The sequence below is a fragment of the Hylobates moloch genome, unplaced genomic scaffold (genome assembly GCF_009828535.3).
Source record: "Hylobates moloch isolate HMO894 unplaced genomic scaffold, HMol_V3 SCAFFOLD_5, whole genome shotgun sequence".
NCBI classification, from domain to species: domain Eukaryota; kingdom Metazoa; phylum Chordata; class Mammalia; order Primates; family Hylobatidae; genus Hylobates; species Hylobates moloch.
In genome coordinates this window covers 119,777,387-119,799,676 of record NW_026652280.1, presented here as the reverse complement: position 1 = coordinate 119,799,676, position 22,290 = coordinate 119,777,387, and the positions used below count along the sequence as shown (strand labels likewise).

The window sequence follows — 22,290 nt, the reverse complement described above, 5'->3', positions numbered from 1 at the left end:
AATGAGGAATACTCAAACTGTATCAAAAATCATCTTTCTAGTCAGAACATTTCTTTGATTATTAATATTCAAATATTTTTATCCTATGGATTACATTTTTAAAATCACCACTTTGTAAAATCCTAATAAACAGCAATTAATGTTGAAGGTAAATTATACCCATTCTAATCATTCAAATAGTTTCTTACATAATTTTATTTTCACAAATAAACTGATCTTCAATAGTTTCCCCTTTGATGATAAGATATACAAGGCTTCTGAAATCTGATGCAAAAAATATTTCCTCTTTCCCTCTCCTTGTGTTCTTTAAAAGTATAATGTATATATTTATTCTTAAACCAAGCTTTCCATAGAGAACCAAAAAAAAAAGGAGACAGGAAGGAAGAGAGTAAAGAATTTCAAAATATTCTGGCTGTGGACTCCTTTGGCTGTTAAAAAGGCTGGAGATCCAAAAAAGGAAACAGTGACAGAAGATTCTAAAACAAGACAGGTAACTGAGGCTGTTCCACCCTGAAGTGTCCCACTAGAGCTTTTCTCTCTTCAGTGGGTGCATTCTCACATGTGAAGATCCAGGACTACCTTCCCAGCCATGATCCCTATTACTCAGATTACTCAGGTGGGGTCCTATTCTTTTCCATCAGTCATAGGCCCTCTGCACTTTCTTTTGTGTACTATGGGTCCTTATCTGGACAGGCACTTCATATTTAAGATTATAGTTAATTTCCTTTTGTGAACTTTTTCATCTTTGAGCATATGGTTACTATTTTTCTCTAATGCCATTTTCTGCCAGCACCATAGTCTATTAACACTGCTAAACTTCTACTATGAACATACAGTTTTTAAAAAACATTTTATTGAGAATATAGTATCCATACAAAATTATATATATATATATTATACATGTATATATATATTATACATGTACATATATATATACACATGTATATATATTATACATGTACATATATATATATACACACACACACACAGAAATATTTATATGGGTCTATATATATAAATAAATAAATGTGTCTATTTATGTGTGCTTCTTCCTGAAGTATACCTTATGAAGCTAGATGGCACACTTAGAAGTGAACTTTGTGTTTGTTTGAATAAACTATCACTATTTCATCCTTTTTTTGAGAAATTTCTAAGAGGATAGTAATTTTCTCTCACAACTTTTAACGTATTCTTATTGTTTCAGATATTAATTCAGACGCTGTAGTTTCACACTGTACAAGCTCTACTTGGTTCTTTTGTAGTTCCTATTTCTCTTTTGAGGTTTTCTGTCCATTCATTATGAACATGTTTTCCTTTGTGTCTTTGAGCACCATGATAATAGCTGCTTTTAAAATCTTTTCCTAAGTCATCATATGGGAAATCACAGGGTTGATCTCCCTTCATTCTCTTTTCTGTTAAGTATGGTTCACATTTTCCTGCTCCTTTGCATACTGAGTAATCTTATATTGTATCTTGGACAATTTGAATGAATGATAAACTGTAGAGGCTCTGGATTTTCTTATGTTCCTACAAAGAACCTGGCTTTCCTTAAAGTTTATACACAGAATTTGAGGTTTCCTCTCTCTGACTCTTTTTAAGATTTCATACCTCCTTTTCCAGCTGCTGAGACTGCTTTAAACTCACTCCATAATCTGGTTATTTAAGCCAGAAATACCATAAGGTTTCTATCTGAATTTTAGCTACCCTGCATGGTACAATCCAGTGCCTGCCTTTGAGCTAGCCATAAAACAAAGAAACTCACCCTAGTGCCATTCCTTTTTCCAAGTGTCAATCTTCTCCTGGGCAGTGCCTTCAGATAGTTTTGTTTTGATATTTTGTCCACAGCTTACAGTTATGTGTGGGAGTATTGGTCCAATAGGAGCTATTCAACAGTTACCAGAACTGGAAACTCTTGTTGCTTCTATTACTGCTGTTGTTAGCTGGGTCTAATAATCAACCTTTTATAGATAATCTGTCTTTTCTCTCAGTTTTAATATTTTGTCTTTAATGTCTTCTGGTTTCATTACAATGCATCCAGGCGTTGGTTAATTTTAATATATGCTTCTTGACTCTGAAGATTAGTTTTACTATAGAATCTGGAAAGTTCTCAGGCATTGTTTACTTGAATATTGCTTTTCTACAATTATCTCTATTCTCTCCTTCTATTAAATGTATTTGTATCTCATCACTCCATTTTCTATTTTATTTTTAACTGCTTAATCTCTCAACTGTTCTTTGAGCAATTACTTCAGATTTCTCCCCCAATTTCCTACACAACTGTGTCTGATATGCCATGTAATATGTCCATTAAGGCTTTTATTTCAATTACTATACCTGAATTATTTTCATATATACCCTATTACTGTCTTGCTTTCCTCTTAGATTTTCGTTCCCTTTAATTTCTTAAACCATGTAAGTGTAAAATTTTGAATTTAGTATCTAAAATTCAAATATTTGCTATATTTGTGGGTTTAATTATATATTTTATTGTTTCTGCTGATCTTGGCATAAGGTGGTTTGTTTCTGGATTGATTTAATGATTCCAAATTGTGAATGTATGTTCCCTAGGACTTTATGTATAAAAATCCTTTGAGGAATGTGTGCAAAGAGGCTCCAATCCAGCGAGAATTTGAATTGTCATTGGGAGAATAATCAATGTGGAATAACTTTTTTTAATTTTTATTTTTTATTTGAGATGGAGTCTCGCTCTGTCACCCAGACTGGAGTGCAGTGGAATAATCTGGAATAATTTTAAACTACACTTCTAGCTTAGAATTATTTAGGTAGTAGAGCTGGTATGAATTCCAGCCCTTCATCTGGATGGTTTTGGATTTAAGGTTAGAAATTCTCAGGGGAGACTGCTTTCCTTTTTTCTTTCCAATCCTGAACCAATACCAAGGTAGGCATATCATCATCAGTGGGATGGGTTTTCTCCTAGTTCATCTACCAAGGGCTCCTGGAATCAGAGCTATACCCAAGTTTGCATTGTGCTGCAGTTCCAGGCTTTGTCTCTAGTTGCCATATTGCTAGAAATGAAGTTGACCCATTTATGAACTGCCTGTGTTTTCCTCAGTTCTAGGTTTCTACCTGCCTATATCAGAACTTTTGAGGAGATAGATGTAGCAAATGCAGGAAAATAAATTTTAAGCCCAGAATAGAACATTCAGCACTAGTCATGGACCCTTATCTGATAAAAAACATATCCCAGAATCAAAAGCAATACCATTTTCCAAACTCCCTCAAACTATCCTCTCCCCTTCAAATTCCCCTCTATTTATCTTCACTTAACTTGCCCTATAATTAAAAAATTTAATCTATAATTTCATTAAGCAGTAAAATTTAAAGTAGCTACCTACTAATATAAAACAACCATATTTAGTAGTCCTGCTTACAATTATAAGTTACTCTACTACTCTGTCATCTTAAAATTTCTAAACATATTTCTCCTTCTAGCCACTTCTTGGGTCAGCAAATATCATTCAATGTGATTCTACAGGCTGATTTAATTAGTATTAAATTGGTAATGTTCTATATACAGCTAGGGACTTGCATTTGCTTTTTCACTCCTTTGTTCATTCAACAGTAATGTATTAAATGCCTACTTTGTGCCAGACTATCTCTAAAACAAAACTTCAAATGCTCATTTTTATGCCTTATTCAAGAGGATGTAAACAGAAAACAGTACATGGTATATTCAGTGCTTAATATTCTTGATTTGATGTCTTTAGTTCCCAAACTTCTTAATGTTAGAATGTATAATATCCTGCCACCTGCCTACATATATACATCACTACTTTACAGATAGGAAGCCTGAATCTTGTTCATACAAAGTCCAAAAACTAGATAGACAATAATTTTAGTTTATCTAATTGAATAAGAGTGGTATCAAACTTCAATAATCTTTCAAGACTGTACTGTAATATAAGACAAAAAATATGTAACATTATAGACCAATGAAACAGAATAGAGAGCCCAGAAATAATGCCACACACCTAACCATCTGATCTTTGACAAAGCTGACAAAAACAGGCAATGGGGATAGGATTCCCTATTCAGTAAAGGGGAGAAACAAGATTATGTCCTTTGCGGCAACATGGATGGAGCTGCAGGCCATTATCATATGTGAACTAACACAGGACAAGAAAAGCAAATAACACGTTCTCACTTGTAAGTGGCAGCTAAACATTTGATAAATGGTGCTGGGATAACTGGCTAGCCATATGCAGAAGACTGAAACTGAACCCCTTCCTTATATGATATACAAAAATCAGCTCGAGATGGATTGAAGACAAATGTAAATCCTAAAGCTATAAAACCCCTGAAGGATAACCTAGGAAATACCGTTCTTGACACAGGACCCAGCAAAGATTTCATGACTAAGATGCCAAAAGCAACTGCAACAAAAACAAAACTTGACAAATGGGACCTAATTAAACTAAAGAGCTTCTGCACAGCAAAAGAAACTATCAAGAGAGTAAACAGGCAACGTACAGAATGGGAGAAAATATTTGTAAACTATGCATCTGACAAAGGTCAATATCCAGCATCTATAAAAAATGTAAATAAATTAACAAGCCAAAAAACAACTCCATTAAAAAGTGGACAAATAACATGAACAGACACTTTTGGAAAGAAGACATACATACGCTTGGCCAAAAAGCATTTGAAAAAATGCTCAATTTTACTAATCATTAAAGGAATACAAATTGAAACCACAATGAGACATCATGTCACATCAGTAAGAATGGCTTTTATTAAAAAGTGAAAAAATAACAGATGCTGACAAGGTCGCAGAGAAAAGGGAATGCTTATACACTGCTGGTGGGAATGTAAAGTAATTCAGCCTTTGTGGAAAGCAGTGTGGCAATTTTCTCAAGGAACTTAAAACAGAATTACCTTTCGAGCCAGCAATCCCATTACTGGGTATATACCCAAAGAAATACAAATTGTTCTACAAATAAAGGTATGCATGCATATGTTCATACCAGCAATATTCACAAACATGGAATCAATCTAAATGCCCATATGTTTCTGGATAAAGAAAATATGGTACACATATACCACGGAATACTATACAGCCATTAAAAGGAAACAAGATCATGCCCTTTGCAGCAGCATGGGTGGAGCTGGAGGCCGTTATCATAAGTGAACTAACACGGGAACGTAAAAGCAAGTAACACATGTTCTCACTTATAAGTGAAAGTTAAAATTGAGTATACATGGACATGAGAAGGGAACAACAGATTCCAGGGGCCTCCTTGAGGGTGGAAGGTGGGAGGAGGGTGAGGATCTAAACACCACCTATCAGGTACTATGCTTAGAATCTGAGTGACACAATAACCTGTACAACAAACCCCCATGAGATGCAATTTACCCAAATAATAAACCTGCACATGTACCCCTAAACCTAAAATAAAAGTTAAAAAAATGTGATATTAGATCACAGAACCAACAGAGTAACAGACGCTTTTCTATTCTCTTTGATTTTGAAAATAATTAAGCTTGAATGAGTGGAGTAAATTATCCTATAGTGCACATTCTAGAGCCAAGGATGGCAGATTCTCATGTTTCTAATAGTAAAAAGAATGTCCAGTTTGGAAATTCAGTAACTACTGAAATATAGCAAGCACGATAGATTAAGAGGAGTTTTTCCCCCTCAGGCAATCATCTCCACCATATTAGTAAAGAAATTTCATTTACTTTGGAGTCAATAACTTAAAAAGTTGTGTGGAAAATGTCACCCATAATACCAAATTATGATATTAAAATCATGTTATGTTAAACAGAAATTTATCAGTATTATAACATACCCAAGAGTACATTTTAGGTTACATTCACCCATAATATTAATTGAGTAAATGTTCATTTATTCTCCTTTTATCTGTGTTTCATATTTTCAGAAAATTCCATTATGACATTAGAAATAAAAATTTTCTATACTAAAGTATAGAAAATATATTTAGTCATTTGACTGAAAAATTTGTGGACTTTTCATTTTCTAGCAAGCTTTCAAAGACATCAGCTGAAGTGTAATATTGCTCTGTAACCCAAGTGACTGGAGGCAGACCGTACCATTCTCAGTTCAGTGGGAAAGGGGAAACTTGTACAATGCGTCTAATTTGTAGCAGTGGTTTATTTCTTCTAAAACCTTTTAGACTACTTGGTTTTATAAATTCTACTAAGTAAAATTTACCTCTTCTATATATTTTCTTAATATTTAAAAACATATTCTGACAATAGAACCATAATGATGTTGAAAATAATGATTCTTCCAGAAAATATTAATAAAATCAATAACTGACCTGGCCAGCATCCTTTGTAGATTTTTGCACAATTAATCACAGGATCAAAAACAAAATGAAGCAAGAGAAAATTGAGATACTAATACTTACACATGGGCAAGGCTTGACTGCATCACTTGGAAAAAATCCAACCTCTCCGGATGCTAAATTTCTGCCCTAAGAAAAAAAAAAAATGCCAGTGTTGAGAACAAATTTACTGCAAATGATAACCCCATGATGCCCCATACACAGCACTGTTACTTAGGATCCTTAGAATTCCTTATGTGTTATATCCAGTCCTAAGCATTAACTTACTGTGGCTCACAAAAGGAAGCAAAAGCAGAGAGAGTTTTCTTGGTTGTTCAACTTTACATGTGGTTTCAAGTCATGATCATAAAATAATTCAAGTTTATTTTTCAATCTACCCTTCAATTTTGTTAGCTTTATATCTCTCAATCCTTTAGCACAGTGGACACCAACATTTTTGGCCCCAGGGATGTGGGGTGAGGTGGGGTGGGTGCTGGGGGCGTGGCAGGTGGTCTCAGAAGGAAACTGTTCCACCTCAGGCATTAAACTCTCATAAAGGGAGTGCAACCTAGATCCCTCACATGTGCAGTTCACAGTCAAGTCTGCACTCCTATGAGAATCTAATGCTGCCACTGATTTGACAGGAGGGGGAACTCAGGTAGTAATGCTTGCTCATTGGCAGCTCACCTCCTGCTGTGTGGCCCAGTTCCTAACAGGCCACGGTCCGTGGCCCGGGGGTTGGGGACACCTATGATAGAGAGATAACAGCAGTTTCTATCTTTCACCTTTATATTCATTGGCATAAGCAGATCATATGAATTTTGTGAAGGCATATAATTATGAATTCCATATAAATGGATACTATTGGTCTAAGAGAAGACACGAGAATGTCTTTCTAGCAAGATGAGATTTCAAGATGTGAAAATAGAAAACAGTGTAATGTAAGTTTTGGATGATTTTCAGATTTAAGAAAAAGAAATAGGATACTTATTAACAGAAGAAGACCATAAGATTTTGGAGAATGGGACTCTATTAGGTTGGTGCAAAAGTAATTGTGGTTTTTATCGTTAAACTGCAAAAATACTAATACTTATTGAATCCTTAATATGTGCTAGACACTGCTCCAAGTGTTTTATTTAATCCTTGCTATGATCCTTTATGGTAGGTCCAGTTACTATCCCTACATTACAGATGAGGAAAATGAGACATGGAGAAGGTAAATAATCTGCCCATGGTCACAGAGCTAACAAGTACAGAGCCATAAATCAAACTCAGATGTTCTAACTTCAGGGCTCTGCCTTGCCTCTCTGTACAAGCATAATAGAGACTCATGAAGAAGGACAGTGGGACTTAAATATAGAAAGTAGTTATAGGAAACAATTTGACAGTGATAGCTGAATTCTATCGCTGAATTCTATCATTGGTGATGGCATTTCTTTAAAGGTGTTGCATGTTCGAGAAGACTTAAACTTGCACCAATGTGGAATATGGCTCTTGGATGGGTCTCACTTTTGGAGTTGAGAATATCACAAGGAAACTGATACCATGGTAAGGGATTGGAGGGAGAGAAATACATGCTGAAGACACTATTTAACTGAGTCTGCTGAACTGGCCAGTGGATTAGATATGGGAAGAGAAGATGACCTGTTTCTGAGTTAAAGACTGGGAAAAGTATGAAGAATGGAGGTAGGAGGTGACTAGAGAATCCATCCAAACAACACAGACTTAGATGTCTTAGAGAGGAATCTGGAAATTGGAGCAAGGCTTCATCGCTTGGAAAAAATGTAGAGAGAAGATAGAAGACAGAATTTACAGAAATTAGTGAAACAACAAGGCAGAAAGAAACGATCAGGAGAGAGAGGAATCAGAGACCTGGGAGGGATGGTAGCAGTAACTACAAAGTTGGATGAACTCTTTCTTTCATTCAGCTGTGTTTATCAAGTGCTCTATAATGTTTGTTTTCAGCATGGCAGTGAGATACATGTAAATAAGTATGGTATTTGGGACTATACCACTAGCCAGACCTTTATATATAAATGCACTGCAATGCTACCTGAGTGCAAAATATAAGGGTGTGTGGTGGGAACCATACACTGATTAAGCTCAGAAGAGAAAAGAATAAGAATGCTTTAAAAAACAAACAAACAAGACCTTTGAGAGTACACAAAGGAAATAAGTCTATTTTGCAGAGGAAAGGCCAAAGAGAGAGCTCTGTAATGGTCTTTCCAAAGTATATTTGAAGGTGTATCAACAAATTGGAAAATTATGGCTATTATAAAAATAGTAAACTGTCAACTTCCACCCTTCTACAGAACAACAACAAGAGGCTTTAATCTATAGAATGCAGTGTACGGGAGAATAAGTGGTATTTTGTGACAGTGTATGTTGGCCAATGTAATGCTATCTACTTTCTCAGAGCAAATCTGATGCAGAGCCCCTCATGTAAATTGGTACCTTCATTCTGTTCCTCCTCCAAAACTCAGTTCGCACATTACCTACTCTGTCATCTCTTCCCCAAGGAGCAGATCCCAGATTGAATCCCATGCCTATTCTCCCACCGCATCTTTCCATACCCTTGGTGATACATAAAGTAGTAGTTCTTTAGTAGTATTCACTTCTAGTAGTATATGTAATTATTGTTCAGCATCGTCTTCTCTATTAATAGACTGTGAGTTCCTTGGCATAAGGGATAATCTCTCAGTCATTTTTGTATAACAAGATGTCAGACACAGAGCAGGCCCTTAATAAATGTTTCTAAGGGGAGATATAACTCAATCTGATAGTTCCCTGTCAATGAGGAGCATGGCCCTAAATTCCTCTTCATTAAAAATAAAATACAGCCATGTGCCACACGATAACATTTCAGTCAATGACTAACCTTATAATGATGGTGGTCCCATAAGATTATAGTACCATATTTTTACTGTACTTTTTCTATGTTTAGATACACAAATGTTATAACTACCTACAGTAGTTATAACGGTGCAGTAATATGCGATACAGGTTTGTAGCCTAGCAGCAAGAGGCTATACACGTAGCCTAGGTGTGAAGTAGGCTACACTGCCTAGGTTTGCATAACTACATTTCATAACATTTACACAATGATGCATTTATCAGTATGTATCACTGTCATTAAGTAACTCATGACTATATGTCACTTTTTTTTCACACAGACAAGCATTGAAAAGGATTAAGCTGCCTGTTTCTATAGGAAAATATTCATATAGTGACATTCTTTGACTTGTCCCTGACATATTCTATAAGAACAGTGTTGGGAGTGCAATGTCACAAAGCAAAGAAAAGAGGATGAGAACCCAAAGAATAAAATAGCAAGGGCCGGGCGCGGTGGCTCACGCTTGTAATCCCAGCACTTTGGGAGGCCGAGGCGGGCGGATCATGAGGTCAGGAGATCGAGACCACGGTGAAACCCCATCTCTACTAAAAATACAAAAAATTAGCCGGGCGTGGTGGCGGGCGCCTGTAGTCTCAGCTACTCGGAGAGGCTGAGGCAGGAGAATGGCATGAACCCGGGAGGCGGAGCTTGCAGTGAGCCGAGATTGCGCCACTGCACTTCAGCCTGGGCGACAGAGCAAGACTCTGTCTCAAAAAAAAAAAAAAAAAAAAAATAGCAGGAAAAAGAGATGAATTCTTTAGCTGATGAAGGTGTATGGACTGGCATAGTTGTTTCTTTCTTTCTTCCTTTTTAGGAACAGGTGTTCCACACAAAAGACATAAATGGGAACTGAAATCATACTAGACAGTAGAGGAAGAGACCGTGTTTGTATAAGAAATGCTCTAAAACTAGATGAACATATAATTTTCCATTCAAATCGGGACTTTTTGAGAGTAAATGGGTAGTGACTAACAACTATGCCAGAACAAATGGTATAAATTGAACCGTTCTGGGTAAACAAGTACACATGGTCATCATATCAAAACTCATTTTGTTCTTTTTCACCTCATTTAAAGGACACTCTTGGAGGTCCTTCAGGAGGGAAAAAATTTCACTACACAGGCTGCCAATGTCATTCTGAATTGTTTTTTCTTTAATAAAATGCCCTAGCAGTTCAGGTCACATTTCTTAAATGGTCATAGGCATTCTTTAGATGACAGAGAGATGAGAGATAATTTAACCTATTTTAACATATGAATAAAGTTACAATTACTTACTAATTCCTAGTCTCATCAGTTTTAGCTATGATAATATGTGCTATACTCAATAACATCTACTTATTAAAAAGATAGCTATCCTACAACATTTGGAGGATTCAAAACAAAGTAGTGTGTAGGAGGGCTTTCTCTGGTTTCTTGGTGGATGTGTGTGTGGGATGTACATTGGTAATTCATTAATACTAATGGATGGAGCAGCTGTCAATCCCCTACGCATGGATGAAATTGCAGACTGTGACTATGAAATAGACCAACTTCAAATCTAATGATTTCGTGCACTTTATGTGATGATATGAGGTTTTTACTAACCTTGGTGACAGACATGCAACTGAATTTCCTTCTTCTTTACATTACTGTGTGGGCATTTTATTCTAGGTCAGATAATCAGCTTGTCATCCCTTTTATGAGTATTACAAATGCCAAAGATAGGGAATCATCTTTTCGTTATCCTCCTGCCTCATATTTGTTCTGTAAGTCCCTGAACATCTTCAAAGTCAACTTGAAAACATTCCTCTCTCACACTTACATGTCATCTGATATTCCATACGGTGCTATCTTTATATGCATTTATTCTGCAGGGCATCTCTGTACTATGTGATGAGACTTTTGTAAATCCAACAGTACAGGTTGGGTCATTCTTATGAAAATACATTCTTTGGAAAGCACCTGAGAAAATAGCTTATGGGTACTATATGGTAAGAAAAAAATGCACCTTTATAATTTTTATTCAATTACCTGGAGCAGACATAAAGCAACATAACATTAAATTATAATGCATAAAATAACAATGCCTTTTTCCTGAAAAGCAATTTTTTTTTCTGTAGAAAATGTATCAAACTAAAATTGTTGACAACTTCCTCTGACATTCCCGAACATCACAAACATAAATGCATACTCAGGCACTTATTTATTTCTAACTGACCTTAGGTTTTAACTATTCTTCATTTTTCTTCAATAAGAATCCACACTGAACCATAATGAATTAAAACTACTTCAGGTTTGCTGGTAGAAATGATACGCACAATCTACCTGTACACAGAAATACATTAAGGTATGCCAGGATGCTAGAGCTAAAACCTCATTTTTAAACCCACAGACAGGGATGGCTTAAAATGACAAAGCATATCTTCTGAAAATCTTAATCGTAAATTGCTTGGCTCCTAACTCTGTAAAAAGGAGAAAGAATTGCTTTGAGAAAAATACAGTGTCTCTTCTCTGTGGCTCATTTATCCCCTTAATACTACCTGGATTGGAGCTTTAATGCACTCCTGGAATAGCACTGAACAATTTGAAACAGATGTGGAAAGCTGAATGTAAAAGGGACAGATTAATGATTATTTATGAATGATTGGAAATTCTCCCAAGTTACAATGCCCTAAACACTCTCAATATATGCACGATGGTGCTGTGGAGATTACTAAGCAATTTATCACACACATGGGTAATGGTCAGAGCAACTGTCACCCTGCCCAGTCACTTCCCGCTGTCAGAAATACATAGGTTGAGTGCTTGGGGAAAGAAGATGTACAGCATGGCCATGAATAATGGGAGTATAGATGAACACACTGTACACACAAATTAGTTTATTGATTGGATGGGCAGATGGAAGGAAGGATGGACAGAAAGATGAACACACTATTTTTGGAATTATTCTGATGAAGTTTGTGAGGACATGTAATAAAAGAAAAAAAAAACAGCAAAGAGGAGGTGATCAGGAAAAGACCCAGTCAGAAACTGGCCTTTGGTAAGGAGAGATTTTTAATCACAGTTGCAGCCATATTGTAACCATCATCAGTTACATATATATAAGGGATAGTTCTTGGAAAACACAGAAAGGCAGTATCATAGGATGTGTCATCAGAAGAGCTTGTTCTATTTCTAGCTCTGCTATAAAAAGATGTGCAACCTTTTGCAAGTCTCAGTGGTAAAACAGAGATGATGACAAGATCTGCCACACATGCCTCACCAGGTTGTTACAAGGATCAAAGAATTAATATGCATGAAAGTACTTTGCAAATGCTAAATACTTGTTTTATTTTATCCATAATATTCCTTTTTGATTATTGTCAATCAGTTATTTCATTTCTAAGTTCTCCTGTTTTATTTGGCCCATACATGTGTTATTAAAAGAGAAATGTCTAATCCTATGTACAATCCTACCACTCTCTTTATATTTCAGTAAACTTGCTAAGCCGCAAGGAACATGCACTCTCATATCACTTTCACCTGAACAGGAACTATTATATTCCCGATAGTCCATTCCTTTATTCAAATGCTTTCTTGGCAGTACACATACTCTTTCATTGTTAATTGCCTCCTATATGATGAGTAAGATATGCATTTTCTACCAGTGAACACTTTGAAAACTTGCCAAACATAACTGCATATGGTTATATGACGGCCACTACCATTAATTCCAAAATACTCATGTGCACATACAAAAGAACAAAACCATAAGCTATGCATTTTGGTTATTTCTTAGTCAAAAGGGGATATGATCCTTAACTTTTGTCCAATGTATAAACAGTGAAAGTTCATGAGGTTGTTCAAAAGACAGTACAAAATGTCCATCTCTCTGGCATAGTTCTCTTGTAAAGTGGCTGTCATTGGTTTAGAATTCTGAATAAGTCTAAGAAACTTGTACCTTGGTCTAGGATCTCTGAAATTAAATTTACCTTCAATTTGTATGGGTTTATAATTGCATCGAGTCATCAAAATACATGACAAAGGCTTCAATTATAGTTGATGGTTTTTCCAATTCACACAAAATTATATTTACTACATCTCTGAAATTTTGGCAGATGGAAGCATCAAAACCCTTAAAAATTAAAAGTTGTGAAATGTATACTGAGAAAAAAAACCCACTAAAAGCCATAAGCTGTACATCTACACTTATTAGATTTGAGATGAATACAACCCTGGAACGAGACTTTACCGAGTGTTTTTCCTGTTACTCAAAAATGTATGTGGTGAGGTCCCTGTGTTTCTGCAGCAAGAAAGGGAATCCTCTGATCATGGGTGTCTTAATGCTTTTTCTCCAAAGTCTCACTGGGTGGGATGTACATGATACAATCCTAAATTATAGTCTTATGACTGTGTGTGTGTGTGTGTGTGTGTGTGTGTGTGTGTGTGTGTGTGTGTGGTGTGTGTGTGTGTGTGTGTGTGTGTGTGTGTGTGTGTGTGTGTGTGAAGGAAGCAAGATAATACCTTTAATGATAGAAAAAAAAATTCAGCAAGCAAAAACCAGTCTACATGTAGGTAAGCCAAAACCCACGTTGTTACTCAATACAAAATCTGGAAAGAATCAGGTTCTACCACATCTTGGTGAGAAGCCATATAACCCAAAACCAATCCCAGCTTAACAAAGGTCCAAAGAAATTTGCTTTTCTAATACTGGCAGACAACAAATGACTGTTTTTCTATCCTTGGCAATTTTAATCATAACTAATTACAAAGAAAATATTCTGAGTCATAGCACCATATACACTAAATGCTCATGACAGCATGAGATATTTTTAAAGAATGTTACTTTTCTACTAAGAGCAAAAGTAATGCTTTAAAGAAAAGTTTATTGACGTCCTAATATGCACAAGGCACTGTGTTACATACTAAGGAATAAAAAATGAACAGACATGGACACGATCTTCAAGGATCTCATTCAGACAATGCCATTTCCTTAATTCACTTTTGCTTTGGATATTTTCATAGATTTTTTGTGATATTTTTGATCAGGAAAAAACCTGTGAGGTGATAATTTGATACAATTAGGGAGTTGGGAGCCTGGGTTTTATTTTTGGCCTTCTGATATTGAATAGGTCATTCAACCCTTCTTGGCTTCATTATCTTCACCTGTGAAACAGAGAGCATGACCTAAGGGTTTCCAATGTCTCGGCTACCACCAATGTTCTTTGCTTATATTATATAAGCACTTTTGCAATGCCCCCACAGTACTCCACTCAGTCATGGTTGGCCAAAAAATATTCGATCCACAAATTCTTAATTAGGGATAATGTGTGTCAGTAATTTAATCGTTTTTTTTTTCTTTTTGGGATGGCATCTCACTCTGCTGCCCAGGCTGGAGTGCAGTGGCACGATCTCTGCTCACTGCAACCTCCGCCTCCCGGGCTCAAGTGATTCTCCTGCCTCAGTCTCCCGAGTAGCTGGGATTACAGGCACACACCACCATGCCCGGCTAATCTTTGTATTTTTAGTAGAGATGGGGTTTCACCATGTTGGCCAGGCTGGTTTCAAACTCCTGACCTCAAATCATCCACTCGCCCCAGCCTCCCAAAGTGTTGGGATTACAGGCATGAGCCACTGTGCCAGGCCAGTAATTTAACCTCATAGCATTTATTTACAGAAGACAAGGACATTTCAGCTTCTTAGTGACATTTTTAACTCAGTGTGAAGCGGTCTATTTTCCGAAGCACATAAAGGTTGATTTGCTAGAAATTGCATTCATTAATTCATTCTTCAGGAATTCAAATTATCATGAATAATTAAAATTCAATATATGTTATAATTTGATAAATTATTTGGCCACAATTCTTAAGGGCATGTGCACATGCATACTCTACTGAAAACACTTGTGGTATCAAATCAATAATCATGTCAGATGGAATTCCAAATTCATGGCCCACTGAAAGTATTCTGTGATTGACACAAACTTTTAGTCATTATGGCAGAATGTAGCTTATATAGTAATAAAATAATGGAAGAAAAAGGACCACAACAGAATTTCTCAGAACTTTCTCCCATAATGTTACTCCCTTACCCTCCAGAAAAAAAAGAGATAATACTTCATTGTCTGAACTTCTACTTAGATGGCAGTGTCCTCATCTAAGTACATTACAACCTACACTGCACTGTACCAAGTATTGGAAAAATACAAGAATTGTTAACCAAAAATGCCCATCTTGAGAATTAACAATTAGGACCTCACCCACTTTGTCAGGAGGCCTGCCAATTCCCATAATACAGTCTGTATACTTGGAAATATTCCTGCAAACTCAGTTTATGATCTATTTAATCAAAGCCAGTTGATAATCACCCAGGGAAAATGTTTCTTACAGGCCTTTACTAATGCCTATTATCTCCTAGAATCATCTCTCCCAAGGCCTCCCTTGTTCTAGTGCAGTCACACACTGCCTTTTTCTCCTTTCCTGTAATTAGGGACTCTTATTTAACTCAGTATTTACAGGCAAATACCTGTCAAAATCAAGGTCTCATGATTACAGGACATACTAATGCCGACTGAGCCTCTATACTTTCACGTAGCTTTTTATCCCCAAGGCCACAGTTTCAATTCTGCCTTGGCTTCTACTGATTTTACACAAGGGATGGGGCTAATACATCAGTGGTGAGAGGCAGTTTAGAAGAAAAGCCAAGATGAATAGCAGGACACCGGGAAAACAAGCTCCAACACTGCCTTAAAAGGATCATTGCCATGATAAAATCTGAGTTTGAGACATCATGAAGAAACACCCTTGGATAGGAATCTGAAGGGGAAAAACACTTACCAGTTCCCAGAGATGTTTACTGTCTGGTTTATAACCCAAGGCAATGAGTCTTTTGGTGTCCGGTACAAAGGAGATCTGATTCTTTCTTACATTTCTGTAATGTTCTTATTTGCCTCTGACGATGATGCAGACTAACACTTGAATTTCAGATCAGGAGGAAAAATACACAGCTTTAGAAAATTCTACTGGAGCTAACATTGTTGTGTGGTCTAGAAAGGATTAGAAGTCTCCTTTTAATCTAGGGCAAAGGAAAATAATCCTTTGAAGTGACTGACTTCTGAAGTTTCAGGGAGAGGTGCTGGAGGGAAAGATCTACTAACTCCATTCAGCTGCACCTCCCTTCTCCAGGCTCAGAGGGTTTCTGAGTTGTGCGTTACTGCACAGATCACTTATGTTCTCAGTCACATTCCCTAGGCAACGTATGTTTTCTGTAAACCCCTATCTTTCTCTTTCCTTCCCCGTCTCCATCACTCTCTGTGAGGTACCCTGGGTCTTCCTCAATCAAACCTGCTCTGAGAAAAGGGCTCATGATTTTTACCCTGATGATTATTTAAATCAACCAATGTCTTCAGAATTGATCATTTGCATTTTTATGTCTAATTATGAAGTAAAAAGTTTAATCTCTGATTAAAGAAATTTCAAAAACTGGGTATGAGGATTGGGAAGGCAGAATAGTCTTCTATGAGACCATATGTGCCAGTGAGACTCTTCACATTAAATATGGGGAAGAGGAAACCTAAAAACAAAACCAGAAACAAAAAATACCTGATTATCATTTTTCCATTTCTGGAAAATAAAGCACGTCTTTCAAAATCATTAATCATTATACCCAAATACACTTTTTTCTCCTTTTCAATCTCTTTTCAAGTTTACTTCCTATGATTCTCACAACACTCCATGAGTCATTTAAGAATTAAAATCTCATTTTATAGATGAGAAATTTGAGGAAACAACGTTAAGTAGTTTTAAAATTATTCTGAGAGAAAAAAGACACATTTAAATCTGACAAGATGAATAAATACTTTAATGGTCTTTCAAATGACATCATAAAGTATAATTTAATAAACAATTCCTTTTACAACTTGTAAATAACACCTTATGGAGATCACAACTCTGAATAGGCTTATTCATTCCAGACTTATGGACTGAATGCCTATTTTATTCTAGGAACTGAGATAAAGTAATGAAACCCATAGCTTTTATATTTCTGGAGTGCTCTAACCAGGCAGGAAGAAGGATAAAAAGACCCTTAGGACACAGTATGATGGGTGTTATGATAGAAGGCTTTTTGGTTCTGAGAAGATGTCAGAAAAGGCGACCAGTATTGTGCCTTGATGATAAGGAAGGATTTAGCTGACAGAACAGGGGTGAAAGGGAAAACCAGGAAGAGGGTAACACATACATCAATGGTTGGAGGTTTGAGAAAACAAGTTTCCTGTGAAAAAGATCCCCCTAATCAGTCCTTCATTTTTCTATTCAGCTTAAAATGAAGAAAAAATATCTGTAAAAAAAGAGAGTCACCTGGACTGTTTGAAGACCAAATACAGCAGTCCTGTGGGAAGTAAAAATTCTTGACAAGGTAAACTAAGACAAGGGCCAGCTTACAGAACATTCATCACCGTTGTGTCTGGATGGCTGAGAGGATGGCAGCGGAGAATCCAGCACCTGGTTGCCTCTGGCCAAGTCAAGAGCTCACCAGCCCCCAGGTTTGTTGCCTCTGAAATCAGCATGACTAGAAATGCTTCCTTCCTCCTGAGAACCTCCAAGTTCTCTCTAAGCTCAACTTGCTTTCTGACTTTTTATTTTCTGTGTGACTTTCCCTGTTACACAAAAAGTTATACATAAAGTGATGTTTTGTTTCCTATTTTTTCTACCAAAAAAGAACAAAACTGCCTTTAAAAGTGTGTTTTTCTTAGAGGTGTTAGAAAATTAAATGACTCTCCTAAAACAAAGTACAATGGTTTAACATATAGAACTAAAGTAGGAGAACAAAAGTCTGAAAAGGACTCTAGTTTTAACTCTACAACTGCAATTTTATAAACAGGTCATAAATTTGGCCCTTTAAAGTCACAGTTCTAAGTGAAGGTAACATGATTTTCCATTTACCCTCTTTATGAAGACCTTGTGAATTAATCAGAATGTGCGTAAAAACATTTTCACTTCTTAGAACAAAGATCATGTAGATGCATGATTAGTAAGCGTGAAGTATCACAACTATTTTCTAAGTTATTTAACTTTCATTGTGGATAAAAATATATATTATTTTTGGCACTGATTAAAGTTCTACTGCTTATAATTGCCTTTTGGTTCCAATTAGCTTGCAAAATTCTCCCTGTGGAACATTTGGATATTCATAAATGACAATGGAGCAAATAAAACCCCATGATATAAGACACAGAATCCTCATTGTTTCACAGTCTTTATTCCAAGAAGAAAACACATATTTCTATGTTTTCTATGCACTCTATTGTAATAGAAACCATAGATGATATGGCTTAATTTTACATTTGCCTGTTTCTCTGTCTTGCCCTCTCTTCCTTTGTGATAAGTATAGTTATCTTTTCTGGGAAAATAAAGTTTGTAATATGAACAATTTCTTCCAGCATGAAGGATATTCTCAGGAGTTACTAAGACTTTATTATCACATATTGCAACAAAGACTTAAAAGCAACATGTTTATCATCATCAATTGGATGACATGATCAGAATTGTCCTGCATGTTGTTACGCTTAGTAAAAACTATGCCTTACACCTGCACTAGAAAATGTGCCCCAAATGGCCAATTTCCTATTTTATATTCATTTCACTTGAAGGCAATTTTATAGAGCTTTCAAGGAAAGAGGAAGAAAAAAAGAAGACAAAGAAGAAAAGAAAATGCTGCCAAAATGAATCCTGAAATGCAAAGATTGAACACAGTACATTTTTACAGCTCAACTGATAATTCATTGTTTGAAAGAAGTAATAATGAAAATGCAGATAGCCCATTCATTCAATAGCATTAGAAATTACTGTTGTTGTAATAATAATACAGACTAAATTAATAGCTATTCAAAGAAAGAAAGTTCCTGATATATAGTAGAGGATAATTTGTATTCTCCTGACATAGAGTATGTGGAAAACATGACAGTCTACTACAAAATCTGACTTCCCACACTAATGAGTGAAGTCATCAACTTGCAAAAACAGAAAAAACAGGTCAGAAAGCATAACTTCTCAAAAATTTCCAAATAAGCCAAAGCACCTAACTGGTACAAAGACATTTTTGAAATCAAACACAAAGCCATTGTAACATCTCAATAAGTTTTCTAGATTTTTATCTATAGGTTTAACACTAGAAATATTTGCAACAATATGATTTACAAAAACCTTCATAAAAAAACTCAAAATAAAAACCAGGTGCATTACCTATCCTGAGTTCTGATCATTCCTTACATCATGGAGGCCTCCAGGTTAGAAACGAGTTTTCTAGTTTCTGGTTGATGTTTCATGATGAACATGAAACACAATCAGTCACATAGTAGGCACTTTATAAGTATCTGAATGGATGAATGGTAGGATAAAAGGATGGAAGAATGGATGGGTGGATGGATGGATGGATGGATGGATGGATAGGAGCCACTATTTAATGGGCACTGTGCTGGAACTCCTTTGTGTATTTGTTTTATTTTGTATGCGGTGATTGTTACTTCCACTTTACAGATAAAACTAAGGCCCTCTTCAGAGTAAGTAATCTATTTAAAGTCACACTGCTAATATATGGCAGAGTCAGTAACACTCAGCAAAATAAGCTAGCATTTCCTAAACACATAACTTGCTTCTCCAGAGCTAAGTATGTATACTCTGAAGATTAGGAAGGAACCAAAAAGAGGTGCTTAAAAACTATGTTCTCAAAAACAATTAAAAAACATCCCCAGTGGGGGAGTCACATATTTTAGGATTCAAGCCATAAAGTACATGTCTTCTTTGAGTATGAAAATCAGCAGATTAACATAAAAGGGACCACTGTAAACATGCCTAAAGACACACATGGCTTCAAAGGATCAACCAGTACATGATTCCACATTTAGACCTAAGGAGGAAAGGTCTTTGCTCAGAATTTTTTAAAAAACATGGCATTCCAGATTACGCCACTGAGTAAGTACAGATTCAACCCAGTTTCCTACATGTACCCTCCATATGTCCAGTCTATGAAACAAAAGCTAATTTAACCATGACACTGTAAGATCTTCAGTGCTTTTTCAATTAGAGAAGACTATATGAAGTTCAGTACAAAGATTGTTTAGCAAGTGATTTTTTAAATCATACACTAATTTGTCAAAAAGGTACCCCTTATTTGGTAACTATCAAAGCCAAAGTATTGTAACACCTTATTTTGTAGTTATGTTTAATAATACCAATTACCAACCAGTGAGCTGGGGATAATGTCAAAATTACCATGGACTCTTACCAATTAGATCATCAAATCAATGGTTCACATTAGATTCATCTGGGGTTTTATACAACCTACTTATGCCTGGGCTCAACCAAGGCCATCTGTGTCTTAATCTCTGGAAGTGAGGCTGTGTGTTGACATTATTCAAAGCTCCCCAGGTGATTCAGTCAGGGTGGTAAGCACTGCTCTGGTATAGCCCCGCTCAGGTAACACATGAAGAAACTAAGCTATATAGTGATTAAATGACTTGACCAAAGCCATATAGCTATTTGGCTACAGATACATGACTTGAATTTAGTTTTTCTCATACTGCCAGTGGTTCATTTCAATAAAACTAGCATTTGTTGGCTAAAAATTCTTTGATTGGCTTAGAAGTATCCGTAACACAATTCTGACCCAAGTTACATCTGTATGGGAAACACTAGATGAACTTTAAATATGTGTGCAAAAATTCCAACATATTACTGGCCGCTGGCAAGCAAAACAGTTCTTCTAAAGACAGGAGACCTAATGTCAAACCAATGATAGGAATTGATAATTGAAGTGTGAGCAGTGTCTGAGTAGTGAACAGAGTTGGCACTCAATGCATACTTGTTATCTGAAATAAATGTGTTAATTGTTTTTCTCTGTTCTAAACATTAGCCTTACTTGTTTCTAATCATTACATATACCCCAGACATACCCACATATCTTGTCAACCACAGGTTCTCATTTCTCCTATGATTCTCCTAAGTGTCTCCAAAACCATTCTAATACTATACCAGAAAATCTTCAAGTTTATAGGCTGCTGAAAGGAAATGACAACTAATAATGTCTTTTTGTCTAGAAAGAATAGGAGGCAGTAACATTTAGTAAAAAATGGCACTGGGCTAGTTGTCACAGAATCTCAATTATAGTTCTACTTTTAACATTATGTGGCTGTGAGGAATGAAGGAAATAATCTCAAAACATGAAAATAATTGAAAGCGCCATCTAAACCTACTGTGGTAGGAAAAATTAGTGAATAAATGAAAAAAGATACTATACACAATTAAGTTTTACAAATCTAAGGTTTAATAAAAAAAGATGGAAAGGAACAGAGAGCTTGGTTAGAAAAATATGAATTCCAAAATTATCTTTTTAAAGCTAAATCCCTCTAAGCATACATTAGGCATGATTCTAGGAATCCTGGGTGACCTTCAGAGTGATCTCAAACACCACACTTTGCAAGCCACTTATACGCACCAAGATCTTCAACATTTTGTGGTTGGCTTGACTACTTCCTGGCTCTTTCTTTGTTAATGGGTACAGGAAATCAACATGGCACATGGATACATATGTAACAAACCTGCACATTGTGCACATGTACCCTAAAACCTAAATTATAATAAAAAAAAGAAAAAAAAAAAGAAAAACTGATTGGCTTTCAGTGCCCTTGGAACAGCTCACAAAACCAGTTTATTCTTAGGGCTGCTCACGCGGCTTCAAAATGTTTTCTGTCTGTGGCACACTGTTATTTTGGTACCCTGGTGAACCACACCTCCTGGTATTTGATTGGTATGGTCCCCTTCCTCTTGTATCTGGGCTGACCATGTCTTGCTTTAACCAACAAAAAGTGGCAAAAGAAATTCTGCACCAGTTCTGGTGTTTAGGCTTAAGAAGGTCCAGAAGTTTCCACTTTTACACTCTTGGGAGCCAGCTACCATATAGGAAGTCTAAGTACCCTGAGATCACCATGCTGTGAGGAAGATAAGGAACCACTGAAGAGGTCAATGTGCAGACAGCCCCTGCTGAGTTCCTAGTCAGAGGCTAACACTAACTGCCAATCCTGTGGACACGGGCATTCGGGACCTTACAGCTGCTCCTACCACCCCAACCATCA

At 36.3% G+C, this 22,290-nt stretch overlaps 1 protein-coding gene across 2 annotated transcripts in view; it reads right to left on the bottom strand.

Annotated features, from left to right (window-relative positions):
- Positions 1-22,290, bottom strand: part of VAV3 (vav guanine nucleotide exchange factor 3) — a 417,957-nt gene that overhangs the window by 38,873 nt on the left and 356,794 nt on the right. For both annotated transcript variants that reach the window (XM_032155203.1, XM_032155201.2), the window contains exon 21: positions 6,393-6,458. In XM_032155203.1, coding sequence (XP_032011094.1) covers positions 6,393-6,458 — 66 coding nt within the window. The remainder of the gene's footprint in view (positions 1-6,392; positions 6,459-22,290) is intronic.